At 36.3% G+C, this 16177-nt stretch overlaps 1 protein-coding gene across 1 annotated transcript in view; it reads left to right on the top strand.

Annotated features, from left to right (window-relative positions):
• Nucleotides 1-2404: 2404 nt before the first annotated feature.
• The window catches only part of MTHFD2L (methylenetetrahydrofolate dehydrogenase (NADP+ dependent) 2 like), an 80514-nt gene continuing 66741 nt past the window's right edge, over nt 2405-16177 (top strand). Inside the window, exons 1-3 of the mRNA XM_087827051.1 lie at nt 2405-2622; nt 3235-3357; nt 14956-15108. Of these exons, the coding sequence (XP_087683177.1) occupies nt 2469-2622; nt 3235-3357; nt 14956-15108 (430 nt within the window). The 5' untranslated portion in view covers nt 2405-2468. The remainder of the gene's footprint in view (nt 2623-3234; nt 3358-14955; nt 15109-16177) is intronic.

The following is a 16177-nucleotide window of genomic DNA, read 5'->3' as shown; positions in this document are numbered from 1 at the left end:
TCGTGTTTCACTGTAGGAATACAAATTAAGAGCATGATGAGATGCCAGCATAAAGGCAGCAGTCTGTCTAAGGTAAAAGACTGACCGTACCAAGTGATGGCAAGAATGCGGAGCTACTGGAATTCTCATGCTGCTTGTAGAAATGTCAAATTCTGTAACCACTTATAGCAGGTCGCCAGTTTCTTAAAAATTTAGACATATACCTACCATATGTTTCAGCCATTCTACTTAAGGTATTTGTGCAAGAGAAATGAAAGCATATGTGTATACAATGACTTGTATGTGAATGTTCCTAACAGCTTTATCTGTCATGACTACGAACTGGAAAGAACCCAAATATCCATCAACAACTGAATGGATAAATTTTTAGGTGTCCATACAATGGAAAACTACTCAGCAATAAAAAGAAATGACCTATTGATACATGCAACAACATTAATGAACCTTAATTATGCTGAGTGAAAATGGCTAGATAAAAAGGAGTGTGTAGTGCATAATTTCATTTTTATAAAATTCGTGATGATACAAACTAATATACAGTGAGAGAAGGCAGATCAGTGGTTGTGTGGTGATGGATGGGGCACGTGGCAGGGACATACAGAGTGGTGGGATCACAAAGGGGTACCAGGAAACTTTTGGGGGTGATGGATATGCTCATTTTCTTGTGGTGATGGTTTCCCAGGTATGTACATATATTAAAACATCAAATTGTACACATTAAATGTGTATAGTTTATTGTATGCCGTAAAGCTATTATTACACTTCAATAAAGCTATTATTAATTTAGGACAGTGGAGCAAGTGTGATACACTGAATTTTCCATGAACTTCCATGTTTGAAAGCTATTAAATTTTTTAGTGAAAAGTCAACAAAATTAAAATCAAAGAACAGTTTACTTATAATGTCTAGTTTTAATTGTATTGTCTAACCAGTTTATTCACTTAATTATTTACCCAGGATTATGATTATTATTAAAATGTACTTTTGTGTTGAAGAAGTGGTTTTCAAACACGGTTATGCACAAGAATACTTGTGGAAACTTGCTAGATATGCAGATTCCCAGGCTTCACCCTCTAGGGATTGTGAATTGTGGGTGTGGTCTTGGGATCTGGGAATCTGCAAGTTCAGCCAGCTTCCCAGGCAATTTTAATGTTATCTATCCATAGACCGCGTTTTGGAATCACTTCTCAGCAGAGCAATGTTTACATCAAAATTGTCTGAACTTGGATGAGCACTGTGGACCACTGGGGCCAGACTGAAATGGAGTATTCTTGGCCTGGTTCTGCCTGCATGTCCTCCAACCTGTTAGAGAAGGCAGCCGACTTATTTGGAAGCGGCCGCAAGTTTGCACTTTGTGTGTTGGCTGACATTCATGCTGCCCACACTTGCTAGAAAGTAAAGAGTCTACAGGGACTGGAAAGAATTAAGGTGCTATAAGCGTTTCCCTTCCTCTCCTGCTTCCTCCTCCTGCTCTCCTCCTTCTTCACAGTACTCACTGGCCTGCACTTGGCATTTTATGTAACAGTCATGGCAGCAGGGAGAAGGAGCCGTCTTATACTTGATCAGATACCTTTAAGAAATAAACTCACAGTCAGAGTAACAGTTTATCACTTGTAAGTTTGACATCATGGTGAGCTGGCAAGCCTTCCAAGAAAGCATTTATTTGTGCCTTTTCAGAGATAGATTTATGTCATTTATCAAAGCATAGCATCTTTTACCTTCTTAAGTACTTATATAAACTGCCAGGGAGTAATGTTCTGTGCAAAATTTTTTCATTAGAAATGGTGCCATGGTATGGGGAACAACTGGGCCATCTGCTTACCGACCTGGTTCCCACAGTAATCAGTGACAAGCGTGGCAAGACTGTCGGCTATTGTCCTAAGACTGTGAAATAAAATTTCTCCTTGAATAAGTTAAAAGAGTTTTGTAGTACAGAGCTCATGATTTCAGGGCCTTGTATAGGGTAACAAAGAGTGAACAGCCTAGCCTTAGGGTCACAAGACTGTGGGGTCACATGCAACGTGGCACGAGGCTTTGAAGATGGGTATCAGTTTTAACTAGACCATGCTGATCTGCCTCTTCTGAAAAAATAGCAGAGCTTTCAATAGAGCCAATATTATAGTCCAGATCTTGAGTATGTGGTTTGATGATAAGAACATATGTATGATAGTAATAAAGAAATGTATACTATAGATAGATTATAATGTAGATCTAAAACTAAAAAGCAGAATTAGAATCTTTCACAAAATTAATTATAAATATATTTATGAACCTGAAGAACTGGGTGTCAGATACACTTGAAAAAATAAATCAAATTTTGGATGCTCACTGGGAGATTCATAGGCGTGTTAGTCACAGTCACCCTTGTATCTTAAACACACGTTGTTGAATGTTCTTGATTGTGTCAGTCCTACATTTATTCTTTTGTTCTCCACAGACACGATGCCATTGTTATCTCAGGAACTGAAATGGCCAAACAAATCCAGGAAGAAATACAGCAGGGTGTGGAGTCCTGGATCTCCCTTGGGAACAGAAGACCTCACCTCAGTATCGTGTTAGTGGGTGATAACCCAGCAAGCCACACCTATGTCAGGAAGAAGATCCGAGCCGCCTCCGCTGTAGGTGCGGGTAGTTCAGGTGTACTTGTCCCTGAAGGATGTTCCTGGGTTTACTTAGAAGGATAATAATTACGAATGGTAATTGTCAAATAAGTGTTACTTGAATAACATTTATTACGATAGATTTTTTTAGTTACCAACACATATGTTCACTTCTTACTCCTTAAGTTTTTTATGGAATCAGTTCTGCGTGCTTTCAGATGCTATGGCGAGATGTGAGAGGAAAACTTTACACTTAAAGGGCCCATTTTTATTACATTTGCTTTAATGAGATAATACATCTGGCCAGTTCACTTTGTCAAATGTGGTCTGTGGTGGCAGTGGTGCTATTGTTATTTTTACTGTATTCAAATTCACTGATAGTAGCTTATCACAAATAAGTGCAATTTGGCTTATAGGATACTGGGCCAAAGAATGCATGTGAATCATGAGAAAACATCTGTTACTACTTGAGAAATCCCTTCTGATGATGCTTAGGACATCATTTCTGTAGAAGGGCCTTTCCTTCCTGTGGGACAGGAGCAGAGAAAACCAGTTACACACTGTGTAAGACAGTATTAATAAAAAGAACACACCCTTGTTACTCAGGTGACTGCCTGTGCTTATTTTCTTCTAGGTATCTATAGTGAGGTCATTCTAAAACCTAAGGATGTTTCTCAGGAAGAGCTTCTGGATATAACTGATCAACTGAACATGGACCCAAGAGTCAGTGGCGTATTAGTTCAGTTGCCGCTGCCAGGTACTTAATGCTTTTCTGTATGTCTGGTGTGGTTAGGAGCAAGGGCATCTTTCAGCATTGTCATGACACTGCAAGTATTTTATAGAATTTGTCCAGAGGGATCCAGCTATTATACTAGCATGTGATAGGGGACAATTTCTGAATGACTTATGCTTACAGTGACTGAGAATTGTGAAAGAACAATTTAGACATTGACAATACGTGCAGTCCTTGCTTTGCACAGTGCTGCCACACCATAAAGGCGACTGTGTAAACTGAAACCAGGCAAAGTGATCTTAATCAAGGGCAAAATTAACAATTAACCTTTAAAATGTTCTCTCAAAACATTATAAACTTCCTTACTGTGGTTTATAAATGTATACAGAAATGAAAAAATAGTAAAACTAATATTTATTTAGTACACTATAATTTAAAACATGAAAATTTTGAAAATTTAAGTATTTTATTTCTTTGCAAAAAACTTGTCAATAGGAGTTGGAACACAACTTGCCTTCTCATCAAATAACTTACAATATGGAGCAAACATCTTTTCTGTGTCCTGGTGACTTGAACTTTCGTCTTTCTTTCTAAGTTTGGATCAGCTTTGATTTTGTACTTTGCACTTTCAAAGTTGTGGAATATCTCTGTCTTTAAAGTGAAGTTTTATGCGGTGTCACTTCCTCTGGGACACTGTCATTCTTTTTGTCACAATAACTTTCCTCACTGATATCGATAAGTTCACCTCTGAATTCTTGTGACTGCCTGAGCTATATTGCTTCTAGGGGCACAGTGTCCACATTCTAGAGTCACCTCTTTCTTGTACAGCCCATTTACATTCAATTAGCATCCTCCCGAAGGGACTTTAGCTTGTTTTTTACATTCATAGTTCTTCACTTCACTTCATGCTGGCCTAGCTTTTGCTTATCTTTGCTTGGCTGTCACCATTTTCAGATCTAGTCACATCCCATTTCAGTTTCAGCAACAGCATATTTTGTCTCTTTGCTGTACTTTTCTTGTCATAGGCTAATTCCCTCGGTTGATTATGCACTTTTGGGAGACGTCATGTGGATTTACACTTGGAGACAAGGAGGCAGTGTGCTTTGCTGTCTGTGTTTGAACTGAATACAAATGTGCAGTGGCCAATCATGGACTTTGAAAGAAGTGCCACTTTGGTCACTGCTCTTGATTCCACATCTATTATTTACATAGGGATTGATAGACCAAAGAGCCAGCGGCTCTTATATAATACAGTTAATAGACCATGATTACTGACATTTGAACTGTGTTGTTGGAGCGCTGGTATTATTTTACTAGTGTGGCTCTGAAATTTGTGCATTTTTCAACTGAGTGAAGCAAGGACTGCTGATATGGTGTGGGTTACCGTAGTTTTGTGCAGGTTTGCATTCTTCTGTAAGTTTTGACTTGCAGAAAATAAAAGATGTATGATTCTTTGCCTGGGACCTTTATATGCTATAAATATTTTAATTTCTCCAACAATATAACTTAATATCTTAGTATGTTATAACTTCTGTGCTGATTAAATTACACCAAAAATTCTTTTCTAATTCTGATTCCAAAATGGCTGCATTTAAAAAGTCATAAAGTTGGAAAGGATCTAAGAAGTCATCAGGTGACCAAGGTTTCCCCCTGAGAAAATTAAGATAATACTATGGATTTATCATGTTAAAATTAGTATAATAATTCATCATTTGCTCTTAGAACTAGAAAGAAATTCAACACATACAACACCTTTATTTCACATTATAGGAAACCAAGGTCTAGAAAATATCAGGGGTTTAATAACATCACAAATCTGTCCAGAAAATCTTGGCAATGGGTTCAAACCCGATTGTTTGACTCATGCCAAAAAAAGAAAAACAAACTTTTTTTTTTGTACTGTGCATGTATTTGCCAAGCAATCTATTTATAGTTTGCAGTTTATGACATTTCCTCCATTTGCATTTGTGCTACATTCAAATAGTTATACAAGAGGTTACAAATTTGCAAATAACAACATTAGATTTAGTCTGTCTTAAAAAATTAAATTTCTAGCTGTGGAAATTTTACTCCTTTGTGGGCAATATTCCTCAATTGGTTAATTTGTTAGCAATACCACTAGATGGCACTGGTGATCTATCTGTACTAAAATCAATTGCTTGAGCCCTGTTGGTTTTAGAGGGTGAGAAACAGAGTCAGAGAGACCAAGGTGGTAACAAATATCTGGATGCTCTTAGAAAGGACAGTTTTCAATTAGCTGAAAAGCTAATAATATACAAAGTAATAGTGGCTAACATTTATTGCATTAAGCAGTTATGTCTCAGACCACTGCATTTATTAATTTATTAAATCCTCACAATAATCTTGTGAGGTTGGAGCTTTTATTAAGCACATTTTATTGATAAGGGATTTGAGGCACCGAGAGGTTAAGTAACTTTCCCTGAGGTGACGAGCTGTTAAGTAATTGCCCTGGGATGTGAATCCTTGTGGACTGGTCACTCACGGCATTACCTTAGGCCATTTTGGTAGCACCCTCACCAGCCTATCAGTGTTGGCTAGTGAATAATGTGTGCTTATGTTGCAGGTACTCCTCTGTACGGGTTATTTTATTTAATCTCCAAAAGCCTTATGAGTAGGAATTATCTTCTTCATTTCACAGATGAGGATACTGAAACACAGAGGTTAAATGAATTTCCAATATTACGTGCTAGTAAATGGTAGAGCCAGGACCCAGATTCAGGCAGCCTGATTCCAGAGCCTGCCTTTTTAACCTTTAGTAACCTATGTTATGCTGACTCTGAACATTATAAGCACATATGTTTCAAGCATTCACATTCAGGTTCCTAGTGCATGTAACTACCATCTCAACTAGAATCATCTCAGTGATATTCCATCTGTTCTACCTGCTTTCTAGCCTTGCACCCTATATTTTTATGGCTTTGTCCTGCTCAATAATGATATTTCTGTCATTATTCATAATTTCTTTTTGGTAACAGTGAGAGTAAAGACAGGTATTAAATATACTATTCCTCCTGAAGTGGCCTGTGTTTTATTTGCGTAATCATATAGTGAGTGGTATGTTCTTGCTAGCAGAAGATACCATTTAGCTATGGATATATACAGCTTGAGTTTGTAATCTGGCCTTCTGATTTACTGACTGTTATTTATCTGACAAATCACTTTTTTTCCTCATTGTAAAAAGAAGATTGAAATAGATTTTTATTCAACTCATTTGGATCATATAGTTTGTTGGTTAATAGAGAAAGTTGATTAAAATAGAAAGTCATAAGAACAATGCATATTTACCTTAAAAATTGCATTATAACATAAAACATTTACTTATTCATCAATTTTTAAAAATATGTCTTTATTGATTTCAGAGAGAGGAAAGGAGGGGGAGAGAGAGAGAGACAGAAACATCAATGATGAGTCATTGATCCGCTGCCTCCTGCACACCCCCGACTGGGGATGGAGCCCGAAGCCCTGGCATGTGCCCCGACTGGGAATTGAACCACTATCTCCTGGATCCTAGGTCGATGCTCAGCCTCCAAGCCACACCCAGCCAGGAGCTTCATCAATCTTTTGATGTGGGTCCAAGACTCTTTGGAACCCACTGATTGAAATTTTGTATCATTTTCTGGCATTAATAATACGTATGATTCATCTCCTATAATTTTTCAGTTGGAGGTAAAGCTGAGTGAAAATTTGTCTATATTTTAAAAATGTCTCCAAAGCCCAGTTGAAGTGGCTCAGTGGTTGAGCATTGACCCATGAACCAGAAGGTCACAATTTGATTCTCTTCAGGACACATGACTGATTTTGGGCTTAATCCCCAGTAGAGGGCATGCAGGAGACAACCGATCAATGATTCTCTCTCATCATTAATGTTTCTCTCTCTCTTCCTCTCTCTGAAATGAATAAAAACATGTATATTTTTAAAAAATCTCCCAATTTCCATAGTGGTCTTGCCCTTATCTAAATCACTACTACTTTTTTTTTTTTTTTTTAGTTCTCAAGAGTCTTTCCAGAACATTCAGCTTAATTTTCATAAGAGTAACAGCTGTTTCACTCTCCATTGTTATTTGGTTATATCATTTTTAAATTACACAATTTACTGCGAAAGAACTGGCAGAAACAGATTGGGACACATACACAATTATTTCTTGATTACCATGAAACTCAACTGGTAGGAGCAGGAGTAGTTTATTAACTACTCTCTGATATTCTCTCGGCAAGTCCTGGCCATCAGCCTGCATGTTTTACAGAAGCAGTGGAATACATTAGTCTTTTTGGTAGGTGGCTATGTGGAAGTGGTTGAGATAGCCTCTCCTGTACATGTCTTACAGGATTGTTATAATGAACCAATGAAACAGTGAATAAATGAACAAATGAAACGATTCTATTCAGTTACACCTGCAATTTTCTATCATTTGGTTAATAATCTGAATTTCAAATTATTTCATGATTAGAAATCTGAGATTATTTTTTATAATTATGGCAATATCTTAAGTAAAAGAAATTCCAAGTTAGAATTATAATTCTGATATTGTAGGACAAGTTTGCTTAAGGATTAAACAGAATGTACAGGCAGTTTCCATGTACTCATTTGGGTAAAAAGCAAAGAAATGAGAGAGATTTATAGCTAATAAGCCAACACAGGAGATAAAATGGAATTATTAAAACATTTAATTATTCTAAAGGAGGGAAGAAAAAAAGTGAAGTGATTATGTTAAGATCAGATATCTAAGTTCACATAGAACGTTTACCAAGATATACCATTTTCTAGGTCTTAAAAAAAACTTTACATTGTTTAAAAGGGTTCATGACACCCAAAGCGTGTTTTGTCACCACAGTGGAGTTAAATTAAAAATTAGTAACAGAAAAATATCTGGAAAATCTCCAAACATTTAAAAACTAAATAACACACTTTTAAATAACCCATGTGCTGATAATATACTATAGTCATAGATTGAAGACTAAATATTGTTAAGCTGTCAGTTATCCTGAAATTGATTTGTAGATTCAAGGCCATCCTAAATCCCAGCGTACTTTTTTTGTAGAAGTTGACAAATTCTAAAATTTATATGGAAATGTAAAGTATCTATCTAGAATAGTCAAAATAACTCTGAAATGAGTCACCTAGTTGGAAGATTAATACTGCCTGATTTTAAGACTGATTATAAAGCTACAGTAACCAAGGCCACGTGACATTGCAACCAAGTTAGAAAAACAGATCTACGGAACAAAAAAGGAAAAGACAATAATGGAAACACATCGCAGTTGATAGATTTAGTTACGTAAAGTGTGATGTTGTAAATAACCCAAATAAATACTAAAGGGTGTCAGACTGAATAAAAATTGACACCCAACTGTATGCTACCTATCAGAAACACACTTCAAGTATAAAGACACAGGTTAACAGCAAAATGATAGAAAAGATACATCATGCTAACATTAATCGATAGCCCAGAAATAGAACCACACCTACATCGACAACTGATTTTTGACAAAAGTGGAAAGATAAGTTAGGGCAGAAATGCTATGCTTTTCAACACATTGCTGGAACTGTTGGAATTTATGTAGATATGAAGGGAGAACTTGATAAATTAGACTTCATCAAAATATAAAACTTATGCTCTTCGAAAGATACTGTTAAAAGAATGAAAAGATAGGACATAGATTGGAAGAAAATGTTTGCAAAGTATATATCTGATAACATAAGTATATACAGAATATACAAAGAGCTCTCAAAAAATCAATACAAGAAAATAAAACAACCCAATTAAACAAAGTCCAACTCCTAGCCAGATTCACATAAATCCTCTTGTCCTTACAACAAGAAAAAGCATAACAAATTGAAAATCAATGTTTTTCTTGACCCATCAAAGAATTGAGGTTGCAGGGCAAACCACCATTCCATAATCTGGAGAGAAAGTCAAACCCAAAGTCACAATAAATATCTACTTATCTGAAAGAGAAATTACAGGAGCCATAAACACATAGGAACACTTAAATGGTAAACTTGATGAAATCCTGGAAAACAAATAAATGCAATAAAACTACATGAAAAAAAGACAGGGGAATGATGCACACAGGATCCAGGATAAATTTTACATCAGGTTGAAGCAGGGAAGGGTTTGGGTCAATGGGTGGATTATATGGTTAAATATAGATTATTGTCAAAGCCATAACTTTTGTTTAGGGTGGCGGGTTTGCACATGCCTACCTTATGAAAAATAACTAAATATTTATAGTTGTATTGTACTTAGATCAATATTGAGATTGTGTCACAAGCCAGAAGTTATGATTTAACCATTTTATGCTCTTGAAGTTTACTCAAAGAAAAAAGGCCAGATTTTGAACAGAATATTTTATTTCCAACCCTTTTAGACAAGATTCGAGTATTCACATAGAAACAAAACCATACTCACAGTACTGTTCAGCCATTTTTTAAAAAAGTTCTCACAGGTAACATTTTTATCAAAGACTTTATGAGCAACGGGAACAAAACAAAAGGTGATTCTCCTGTATGTGGAATGTGTTGACCCCATGACGGCAACATTGAGAAAGCAGTGATTTTTAAAAAATGTTAATGGTTTATACTGGAAGCTGAGTAACTCATTGAGGTATAATTTACACATTAGTGGGATTGGTTGGTCTCTGTAGCCACTTACGTCTCTTTACTCGTACCCAGTTGGAATCTGCCCCAAGAGTCTCTTTAGCCACTCAGATCTACATAATTACGTATTTTTGAATAGTTGCTATCGCAAACAGGTTATATCATGTCACTTGAGATGATTTATTTCTCAAAGTATATTTAAGATCTGGACTTCCTGAACGACAGAGGTGACTTCTTTTTTTCTTCATCTTTTTCTTTTTCTTTTAGCGTGACAGTCTCATCTGTTTTTTAAGTTTATTCAGCTTGAGTCAAGAGTTTACTGAAATCAAAAGACCCTTTTAAACATCTGGATATTTCTTTGTAGGAAGTCTTTTAAAAGATACATTTATATAATTGCTTTGTGACCCTCCTCATGCATTTATCAGTTCCACAAATATTTCCTTAGAATTCAATCTCTGTACAGCTCTATGCTAGGCACTGGGGGAAAGTGGTATTCAGAAAACAATTTGAGACTAGCTGTCCTTGAGAAGTTTGCAAGCAGGATCCCCAAAACACAGCGTCTCTTTTCCCTTGTGTGTAAAAGAAGCTCCTTGGAATAGACATGCTCACTTCCCCAGTGTTTTCCTCTGCTTTGAGTGCTGTACTATACATATATATATACACATATATATATATATTATTGATTTCAGAGAGAGGAAGGGAGAGAGATAGAAACATCAATGATGAGAGAGTCAATGATCGGCTGCCTCCTGCACGCCTCCAACTGGGGACCGAGCCTGCAACCCGGGCATGTGCCCTGACCGGGAATCGAACCCCAATCTCCTGGATCCTAGGTTGATGCTCAACTGCTGAGCCATGCCCGGCCGGGCCTGTATTACATATTTGACAGAAGTCACTTTGTTTAGCACCTAGGAAACTGAGGAGTAAACAAACCAGGGTGTCTTCAACACTGCCTCTGAAGGATAAGGCAATTTTTGTATCTCCACGTACTTTTCAGATCACTCAAGAGACACATGCGTGATGTGTAGGTTTCAGCTCCATTCATTATTTTTTTATAGCCTGTGAAGTAAGCCTGCCTGGGATGTTGTTGCAGTTTCTATGACCTTATAGGAGAAAGAGGCTGAGGAAGGGTGGAGAGCCAGGTCCACCCCTTTCTTGCCTAGAGAATACCTCCCACTCCGCCTCCAAGCTCTGCTCTGTTCTCGAGTGTGGGGACGGAGAAGTACAGTGAGATTACAGTCACTCCTCATTCCTTTTTCAGCCCCTCACTCCTTGATGATGAAACAGCTCTTGAATGATATTGGGCAAGAGTTAAGCACCTGGTAATATTTTCTGTCTTGAAACCTTGATGTAGAACCCATAGAGTGTAACTTAAATGTTATTTATTGACTTGAGAAGAGTGTACACAGCTCCTAAAAGTATCTCTCATTTACTCCTAGAAAATAATTAGCTCATTAAGAGGCCTTAGCTAAGTACTTTGATTTAGGCAGACATTTATTTCATTAGAATGTAAGTTCCACAGTGTAAAATTTTTGTCTCTCTGGTTCACTTATATATCCTAAACCCTTAGAACTGTACGAGGCATGTGGTAGACACTCAGTAAATATTTATTGAGTAAATAAATGAGTGAACTTTCAAGGGCCTTTTATTCATGCTTATTAGGATAAAGCTTTGCTTGAAATTTCTGACTTTTCAAGTCCTGAAAGGAAGCAATAAATGAAAAACAAATATGAATCTTTTACATTAAATTTGTATCAAAGGATGTAAAAGTGCTAGATATCTAATAATAGAAATGCAAAGATATTGACAAATCAAGATTTTAATGAAAGCCACCTTTGGTTTTTTTATTATATTTTTAAAAGATAGAAATTAGAGGTTGTAAAAGGATCAGACATATTTTCCTTATGGCAGCCTGTTCTGATTGTCCTCAGTTGTCCACTTATTGTCCACTAATTTCATCTGAGTTTCTTCATTTATATATCAGGGGTAAAAGTAGTCATTTATTCAATGAATGTCTAGGTGCTATTCTTTGTGGTAGGAATACCCCAGTGACAAAAATGTTGAAAATGTCTTCTCTTGTGGAGTAGCAGGAGAGAAAGATAGTAGAATATAAACACAGACGTAATTATATTTATTAGAAGTTGACATGCTATGGGAAAAAGAAAAAGAGCGTGGCAAAGAGGATCAAGATTGGGGGACAGGTTGTATTTTTTCCCCCCTAAATATTTTATTATGACAAATTTCAAACATTCAGAAAAGTTAAAAGAATGGTGTAGTGAACACCCACATGCCCCCAACCTAGCTTCTATAATTGTTAACATGTCACATCTGATCATTTATTCATCTGTCAATCCATCTTATTTTTGAAGCATTTAAAGGTAAGAACACTTAATGTACCCCTAAAACTTCAGTGTGCATGTCATCACTTACAGTATTTATGTTTTTGTGTGAAATGTACATGCATTGAAACGAATACATCCTAAGTGTACTCATCTATAAATTCCGAAAAATACAAACTCCAGTGTAACTAAAACTCTGACTGAAATATACAGTGTTTTTATCTTATCATTGAGAGACTTGCCTCATTTTCGAGATTGCTTTGGATACTCCAAGTCCTTTGCATAGCCATGGAAATTGTAGAATCAGTTTGTCAGCTTCTACCTAAAACCCTCATAGGATTATGATAGAAACGACATGGAATCTAAAGATTAATTTGGAAGAATTGACATCCAGCAATCTTCTGTAGTTTTCATTATAGCAGTTATCTTCAAAATTTTAAAATTTTCTCCTACGTGTTTTATGATTTGAATGCTATTGTAAATAGAATTTAAAAAATTTCATTTTCTAGTCATTGCTGCTTATATACAAAAATACAATTGATTTATTTGTATATTGACTTTTTACTTTGTGATCTTGCTAAATTCATTTTATTAGTTATTTTTTCTTTCTTTTTTTTGTGTAAATCTTTTGGATATTGTGCATAAACAACCATGCCATCTGTGACTGGGAGTTTTACTTCTTCCTTTCTGATCTTTAGGCCTCTTTTTGTCTTTTTCTTATTTTATCACACCAGCTAGGATCTCCAATAAAACACTGAATAGAAATGGTGGGAGTGGATACCTTTGCTTACTTCCAGTCTTGGGGGAAAGGTTCAGTACTTCATTATTAAACATAATGTTAGCTGTAAACTTTTTGTAAATGCCTATGGAATTGAGGACTTCAAGCTTTGCTTTTGTCTTGGTGAACCACAGCTGTACTCTGTGTAGTTCTCTTACCCCTAGATGGTCTCTTACTATTAGTTCTTCTACCCTTAGATGGTCATGAAGTTTGATTCCCTTGTGTGTTGTCCAGGGATCAGTCAGAGATTTGGGCAGAATTTGTAGACACAATTTGAGTCTCCCTTCTGTGGCTCTCTTTTTTCTTGGATATGTCCAATTTCCAACTGCTATAGTAAACTTTGTCCTTTAATTCCTTATGCAAGTAAGACTGCAGATTTCTATCCAAATCCCAGCTGTCCAGTGTCTGGGAAAGCCTCCAAAATGGGAAACTCTTCCAGTGACATTCTTTCTTTCAGATGCCCACTCTCCTCCAAATCTGTCTATTAGTGACTCCAGTGTTTTCAGATAGTTGTTTTTTAATATAATTTTTCTAATGTTTACAGTTGTATTTTGTGAGAAGTTTGGTCCAGTGTAAATGACTTTAACATTATCAGACGTGGAACCTACATTTTTAAATAATATGTTGGAATAGTCCTTACAAGGAATGTGAAATTTAAGGAAAGATTTGAAAAAGTGAAAGATTTAGCCAAAGTGATATATATATACTTTTAGGCTTCAGGTAAACAAAAGAGAGCTAGCTAGTTAAGGAGAGAAAAGCCTAATATGTTGTAGGAACAGGAAGAAGAGTAGGGTTTTGAGAAGAGTGGTGTGATCAGACAGGCATTTCAAAAATAGAACCCTTGCTATTTTGTGACTAGATTGTTTGGATGCAAATGTACAAGCAGGGAATTAATTAGGAGGCTGTTACAAGATTTCACAGGAGAAATAATGGACACTCAAACCAGAGTAATATCAATGGACACAGTGAGAGCAGTGACACGCTAGGTATGTTGGGTATGAAAGAAAGTGAGGTGTTTAGAATGACACCAGGTTTTTTTGGCAAGTCGCACAGAAGGGTGGAACTGCCATCAACTGAGATGGAGAAGGCTATGGGTGGATTAGTTTAAAAAGACAAGATTGTGCCCTAATAGGCTCACACTCATGAGTGATATAGTTAAATAACTGATATGATCAACTAACTGAACTAATGTGCTGAGAACTTTTTATGGCAGTTCTGTGGGAGGGAGAGCAGAGGAGAAAAAGAATCATTTCAATTTTTGCTGAGCAACAGGTAGCAATGTATCATTGAATTGAAGAAATTGGGCCTCGTATGTCATTTGATTAGTTCATTACTCAAGTTATGTTATTTTTCTTTCATATTGGAAACCATAATGATGTTTTGGGTTTCAGTGTGCTAATGCTTCAGGGAAATGGTGTGTGTGTATGTTTAATATTTGTTTTTTTTATGTCATTTGAGATGAAGCTAGGCACTAATGATGTTATGATTATTTTTAACACTAACCAAGCCTTTTAATCTATAATGCTAGAAATATTTATTGAAAATCTGAAAATATATAGTAAAAACATAGATTTAAATATGCAAACGTATTGAAACAAAGACTTATCACCTGGGTGTTTGCAGATCTCACTAGTGTATTTTCCCTTTCACCGGGCCAGCCACTATGGCTCTGTGCTTGCCTGTTCTCTGACAGCAGTAAGGTGCAGCCATTGGTCAAGAGCACTTTGTCTTGCTATTCTGATGTTAAAAAAAGAGCAGAATGATGACTTTATACCTTTGCTGAAGCTGAGTTATAAATGATCTGGTTGTAGGTCCTTACATTTCATTTTCCTCACCTCCAAATAAAAAACAATTGTAACATTGGACCAATTGTATTTATTTTTCAGACCATGTGGATGAGCGAACAGTATGCAATGGGATTGCCCCTGAAAAAGATGTCGATGGGTTTCACATTATCAATATTGGAAGGCTGTGCCTTGACCAGCATTCTTTTGTACCCGCCACGGCCAGTGCTGTTTGGGAAATAATCAGAAGAACAGGTTGGTGGCTTGTCTACAGGACGTGGGCGCTAAGTGCCAAACCGAGCATTTGTGCATCGCTGTGGTGGAACCACCTCAGCCCCCTGGGTGAAAGAAGACAATCAGCCATGAAACTTCAGTCTGTAGGCAGATACAAAGTTCCATAAGTCAAGGAATAATCCAAAATGAGCTAAACTAGGCTTAGAGAGAACTGCTTTCGCATCTTGTAGGGAGCGAATTTTCTAATAGTAGATTCGCCTCTCTACTTTTAAACTGAAAACAATATATTTTGCTATACATTTTCTAAAATGTATTATATTTTTACTTCCTTTAAAAACGGAATGTGCCAAACATATTTGAATCATATGTAATGACCTAGGTTTTTATTACAAACATTTACCTTAAATTAAGCTCTAGATACCATACGTAAAGCTCACAGGTGTGCAGGATGTTTGCCTTTACATTAATTGATCCCATATTGCCTTTCATATTGATGATTTTCCTGCCTCTGGCACTGTCACTTCCATTTCTGACAGCATCTTCTTTCTAACCTGCTGTTTTCTCATTGAAAGAGAAAATTTCCAAGGGAAAGCATATCCTAGAATTATACTCTCAGAATGTTAGTATTTGTGGGGGGGAAACCCTTAATTCTGACTTCTTCCTTTTACTTATGAAGCAGCTTTGCCCAAAAGAGGTCAAGTGTGTTAAATCTGCAAGTTTTATCTTTCATACCTTTTAAGTCCCTAAGTTTAGGGCTTCTCTCCTGTGGAGCAAAGTGCATGAGCTTTGTGGAAAATACTTTCCCCCCAACTTTATTTTGTTCCAGTTGTGCTTAAAGTGTGATTGCCAGTTAAACTTGACATTGTTATACTTTGCTTACTTTGTAATTAGCAGCAAATATATTTTAAGTCTCTGTACTTCTAATTCTTCATGTGAATCTCGATACTTAAAAGTAATTTAATGGCAACTTGAAAATATAGGCTGTTCCAAAAAAAATGTATACACTTTAACAGCTGATAGCTCAATTATAAAAATGAGATGTATTTTAATAAACACTGCCTTTATAATTATTCAAAGTGTGTGTATGTAT

This window comes from Miniopterus natalensis, chromosome 1, assembly GCF_054644295.1.
Source record: "Miniopterus natalensis isolate mMinNat1 chromosome 1, mMinNat1.hap1, whole genome shotgun sequence".
Lineage (NCBI taxonomy): Eukaryota > Metazoa > Chordata > Mammalia > Chiroptera > Miniopteridae > Miniopterus > Miniopterus natalensis.
The sequence above is the reverse complement of the archived record's forward strand: the minus strand, read 5'-3'. Positions and strand labels throughout refer to the sequence as shown.